The following is a 5,526-nucleotide window of genomic DNA, read 5'->3' on the forward strand; positions in this document are numbered from 1 at the left end:
CACATGCCACCATGCCTGGCTATGTTTCCATTTTTTTGTAGAGACGGTGTCTTAGCTGTTTCCCAGGATGAGAATAAATCCTAAATGTTCACACCACACACACAGACATGCACACACACACACATGCAAATGATAACTGTATGAGATGAAGGTTATGTTAATTATTTTGATTGTGGTAATCATTTCAGAATGTATACATATATCAAAACATTATGTTGTACATCGTTATGATATACAATCTTTATTCGTCAATTATACCTCAATAAAACTGGAAAAATAAATAAGATTTTAACTTAAATGTAACTTGCTTAGAGATGTCTTCTCTGACCCAAGTCACTGTATCACATTGCCTTCCTAGCCATTAAAACTACCTGAGATTTATTGCCTTTTTTGGTCTATTTTATCTCTCCATTCTAAAATGTATCTGCCATGAGAGGGGAGATCTTGTCTCTTTTGTTTTCTCTCTGCCCCCAGAGCCTAGAATAGTGTCTGGCATTTTAAAGTACACAATAAATGCTTGTTGAACAAATGAATGGATTCGTTAGTTTTGTGCCCATTTCACAGAGGGGCAGTGAGGCCTTTGAGAGCCAGAAGCTCTAGGTCAGTGCCTGTCCTAGTCTATCCAAGCACAGTGCAGCTCTGGTTCGTCTCTGCTCAATTCCTCTCCCGTCGCCCAAATGTCCCTGACCTGCAGCCTAGCTCCCGGACGACATCCTCGCGGGTTCTCCCCGCAGTGTCTCCTGGATCCCGCCAGGAGGCAGCAGAGGCGCCAGCCCCCAGTCCGACGGGACAGCGGACCGGAGGGGGTTTCCGCTTCCGGGAGAGACTGACCGTTTCCGCTTCCGTCCACTTGGCGCGTGAGACGCTGACGGGAGGATGGACGGACTGGTTTCTGAGTGCTCCGCGCGGCTGCTGCAGCAGGTTTGGACGCAAGAGACCGGCGTGAAAGCCTGAAAGAGATGGAGCAGGCTGTGGCTTCTGCCCAGGCGGCTTCGGGGGCGGGACAGCTAGACGAGGACCATCCTGGTCCTCTCAGAGTGGGGCGGCAGGGTCCCTGTGGGAGCAGGAAGGGTTGGGAGAGGAAGCACCCATCATTCCAAAGCCCGTGTGACTGATTTTCAGCGTAATGGAAGGTCCCCACACTCTCCCACGCCTCCCCCAAGCCAGCGTCTTCGGCGGGCTGGAGCCTGGCATGTTCAGAACAATTACCTCCCCACAATCCACCTCTTCTTCATACACACGTGCATTCTCAGTGGATGTGGAGAGAGAGACAAGGCGGGAGGGAATACGTTCAGAGCTCTGGGTCTTGGTTTGCAGCTCAGCCGCAGTTCTTTCCGGGTTACTGAGCGAGAGGATTCCTAGTAAGCCCATGGGGTGATTTACTATCAGACCAACGGAGTTTGCTCTGTGCCCTCAACATTGGTCGGGAAGGAGCAGCCACACCATATAAAAGTGAAAGTGGGACAATACCATTACCTTTTATGCCCAGATGGGGAGGGATGGTAGGAAGATAGTTCACAGCACTGTATCCTGTTACAGCTTTATGCTTTATCAGCAGTCACAGAGTACAAATTAGTCGAGTAATTTGGCAAGCTCTTCACATTTCTGAGCAATGTGTTTATCGGTATGAAGTTATAAGGACTGCCTCACTGGGTTGTGATAATCATGAAGGTAATTTCTGAAAAGTGTTAAGCTCAGCTCCTGGAACATACTGTATGCTCATTTATGGCAATTTGGTTTTGGCTGTAGCTATCTCCCAGTAAGTAATCTGAAATTGCAGGTGAGGAATCTTCCCCTGAGTTTTGCAGTTAAGTTGGAAGCTTGCTTTCTTTCTGAATTGACGTGTCTTTAGTTTTAGGTATTAAAGTACAAAGCCTGGTCTGGTCTAGTCTAGGACCTGACACACTGGAAATAGGAAGAAATGGGCAAATTGTTTAGTCCGAGAAAGGGTGAAAGGCAGACCCTTGAGCTATTTTGAATGTGACAAAAGACATTTGGTTTTTCAAGAGTCCCAAGTGATAAGATTTGGGAATAAAAGCAGATTGGTCAACCTGAAACTTAACTAAGTACTCTTGCTAAGTCAGAGTGTCTTATCGAGCCAAAGAAAAAGAACTAAGGATATGAGACGTCCCATTATATGCTTACTCCTATTCCGGTCTCCCAACACACCCATGTGTGTGCTTAATATTTTCTTTTTCTTTTCCTTTCTTTCTTTCTTTATTTTTTTTTTTTTGGAGACAAGTGTCTTGCTCTGTCAAGCAGGCTAGAATGCAGTGGCATGATCTTGGTTCACTGCAACCTCCACCTCCAGGATTCAGGCAATTCTCCTGCCTCAGCCTCCCAAATAGCTGGAATTACAGACATGCGCCACCATGCCTAGCTAATTTTTGTATTTTTAGCAGAGACAGCGTTTCGCTATGTTGGCCACGCTGGTCTTAAACTTTTGACCTCAAGTGATCTGCCTGCCTAGGCCTCCCAAAGTGCTGAGATTACAGGCGTGAGCCACCATGCCTGGCTAGTATTTTCTTATTAAGGATAATATGCTAATGTCAGCAAAAGTCTCAGAGGAGAAAAAAACACAGCTCATCAAAGGGAACATTAATGATTCCCATGGTCTATGCCATGCCTTGCTAGAGAGGGGAAATGTGGAAGTAAGTTTATGGACTGAAAAAAGTGCTTTTTTTCTCATAGGAAGAAGAGATTAAATCTCTGACTGCTGAAATTGACCGGTTGAAAAACTGTGGCTGTTTAGGAGCTTCTCCAAATTTGGAGCAGTTACAAGAAGAAAATTTAAAATTAAAGTATCGACTAAATATTCTTCAAAAGGTGAGTACTTTGGGTTCCAGTTTTATCCTCCAGTTTGAATTATTATACCTTTTTTAAAGCCTTTGTTACCAAAGATTCTGGAAGTATATCCTATGGAATTTGGAAAAAGAAGCATAGAAACCCTATTCTTTTCCCTGCATTAGACAACTTAGGACTGAGGTAGTTGGTGCAAATAGTGAGAAGTTGGTGTTGTCCTGTCCTTCAGGACTCTTTGAAACGTTTCATCCTGCTGTTTGGCTAACTTAAAGTAGGATTTAGGTAGGGTGAGGCATTTCTTTTTAAAAATTTATTTATTATTTTTTGAGACAGGGTGTCTGTCACTCAGGCCAGAGTGTGGTGGCATGATCACAGCTCAGTGCAGCCTCAACCTTCAGGCTTAAGCAGTCATCCCACCTCAGCCTCCTAAGTGGCTGGGACTACAGGTGTGTGCCACCACATCCAGCTAATTTTTTTTTTTTTTTTTGAATAGAGATGGGGTCTCGCTGTGTTGACCAGCCTGGCCTCAGAATTCCTGGCCTCAAGCAACCCTCCCTGTCTTGGCCTCCCAAAGTGTTGGAATTACAAGTATGACCCACTGCACCCAGCAAGGTTGAGGCGTTTCTTTCAACAGTTTATGCTCATGCCTTTTTTAAAAAAACATATTTGATTTTTAAATCATTGCCTCTATCTTAAAGGAAATATTTGAAAATACACCTACATATTTTCTCTGCCCTAAGTTGGTTTTTTTACAGTTGTATTTTTATATCTTACATAATCATTTGGGTTTTTTTCCATCTGGTATTTCAAAACTTTTTTTTTTCCCGTGAAGCTTGTGCTACATTTATTTAATGGTCTCATAATTTAACAGTGTTTATCAATTTTGTTTTAAAAAAATGAACTTGCGGCTGGGCGCAGTGGCTCACTCCTGTAATCCCAGCACTTTGGGAGGCTGAGGCAGGCGGATCACGAGGTCAGGATATCGAGACCATCCTGGCTAACATGGCGAAACCCCGACTCTACTAAAAATTGCAAAAAATTAGCCAGGCGTGGTGGCGGGCGCCTGTAGTCCCAGTTACTTGGGAGGCTGAAGCAGGAGAATGGTGTGAACCCAGGAGGCGGAGCTGAGATCATGCCACTGCACTTCAGCCTGGGCAACAGAGCAAGACTCTGTCTCAAAAAAAAAAAAAAAAGAACTTGCTGCAGTTTTTTGGTCTGCCTCTAATATTTGGTGATGACATATCCCAGAGTGTTGACCTCATTCCCGTAACAATTCTCCCATGTGTGTATATTACTCTCAAACTGCGCTGGCATTACATCCTTTTCCCAAAGCTGATTGATTCCATTTACTCACCTTAGACTCTATCTGCCCCATTCCCATGACGTCTCTCATATTACCTTTTTTTATTTTTTTGAGACAGAGTCTCGCTCTTGTTGCCCAGGCTGGAGTACAATGGCACGATCTCGGCTCACTGCAACCTCTGCCTCCTGGGTTCAAGTGATTCTCCTGCCTCAGCCTCCTGAGTAGCTGGGACTACAGGCATGCACCACCACACCTGGTTAATTTTGTATTTTTAGTAGAGACAGGGTTTCTCCATGTTGGTCAGGCTGGTCTCGAACTCCCGACCTCAGGTGATCTGCCCATCTCGGCTTCCCAAAGTGCTGGGATTACAGGCGTGAGCCACCACGCCCAGCATCCATATTACCTATATGTGGTCTGCTAGGCTGGAGTCTCATACTACCTATATGTAATCTGCTGTGCTTGTCTTTGAGTCTTCTAAAATCACAAAATTCCTTTTCCATAGAATCTTCCCAAAAGAAACTCACCTTTCTCGTTATGTCATTTATTCTGCACTTATATATGTTTAATTCTATTATATTTATTTTAATTCAAAAGTGTTATTAAATGTCTAATATATGCTAGAGACTATAAGGGAAAAGATACAAAAGGAAGTACAGTATTTTCTGGAACTCCTCACCTCAAGTAATCCTCCCACCTCAGCCTCCCAAGTAGCTGGGATAGAAGGACAGCATATTCTACTACACATTTTTCTGTAATGCAGATTAGCTCTTATATGGATAGGAGAATGCTCTTAGTGTATTGTGGAAGGCATATTGGTTCTTTGACAAATACTTTGCCCTACTGAATGAGCAACTGAGCACAAGGTACACAGCAGAACTAAAAACCACAGAGTAATAAAGTACTGTGTGTGATGGCCATTCACCCTGTCGTCTCACCCTGGTTCACTTTGGCCACATGCTCTGACTTAAAAGCATCACATATGACACTGGTAGAGACAACTTGTTGAATTGATTATAATCAGATAGTAATTTGCATAGTGCCAAAACTAAGCACAGATTTCGTGTGTGTAGGTACAGACACATACATATATACATAGTGGTACTCCGTTAAAAAATTGAGGCCAGGCGTGGTGGCTCACACCTGCAATCCCAGCTCTTTGGGAGGCCGAGGCAGGTGGATCATCTGAAGTCAGGAGTTCGAGACCAGCCCGGCCAACATGGCAAAACCCTGTCTCTACTAAAAATACAAAAATTAGCCAGGGATGGTGGCGCGGGCCTATAATTCCAGCTGCTTGGGAGGCTGAGGCGTGAGAATCACTTAAACCCAGGAGGCATACTTTCATGACTTGAGCCAAAATCGTGCCACTGTACTCCAGCCTAAGGAACAAAGCAAGACCCAGTCTCAAAAAAAAAAAAAAAAAA

At 44.1% G+C, this 5,526-nt stretch overlaps 1 protein-coding gene and 1 long non-coding RNA gene across 2 annotated transcripts in view; one reads left to right on the forward strand and one right to left on the reverse strand.

The window, feature by feature from the left end:
* Window positions 1-384: 384 nt before the first annotated feature.
* RARS1 (arginyl-tRNA synthetase 1) overlaps window positions 385-5,526 on the forward strand; it is a 35,170-nt gene continuing 30,028 nt past the window's right edge. Inside the window, 2 exon segments of the mRNA XM_017849408.1 lie at window positions 385-921; window positions 2,692-2,826. Coding sequence (XP_017704897.1) covers window positions 877-921; window positions 2,692-2,826 — 180 coding nt within the window. The 5' untranslated portion in view covers window positions 385-876.
* The window catches only part of LOC108513603 (uncharacterized), a 48,366-nt gene continuing 43,710 nt past the window's right edge, over window positions 871-5,526 (reverse strand). The window contains exon 3 of the long non-coding RNA XR_001880949.1: window positions 871-950. This is a non-coding gene — a long non-coding RNA (uncharacterized LOC108513603). The remainder of the gene's footprint in view (window positions 951-5,526) is intronic.

This window comes from Rhinopithecus bieti, unplaced genomic scaffold (genome assembly GCF_001698545.2).
Source record: "Rhinopithecus bieti isolate Rb0 unplaced genomic scaffold, ASM169854v2 scaffold_30732, whole genome shotgun sequence".
In the NCBI taxonomy this organism is placed as follows: Eukaryota; Metazoa; Chordata; class Mammalia; order Primates; family Cercopithecidae; genus Rhinopithecus; species Rhinopithecus bieti.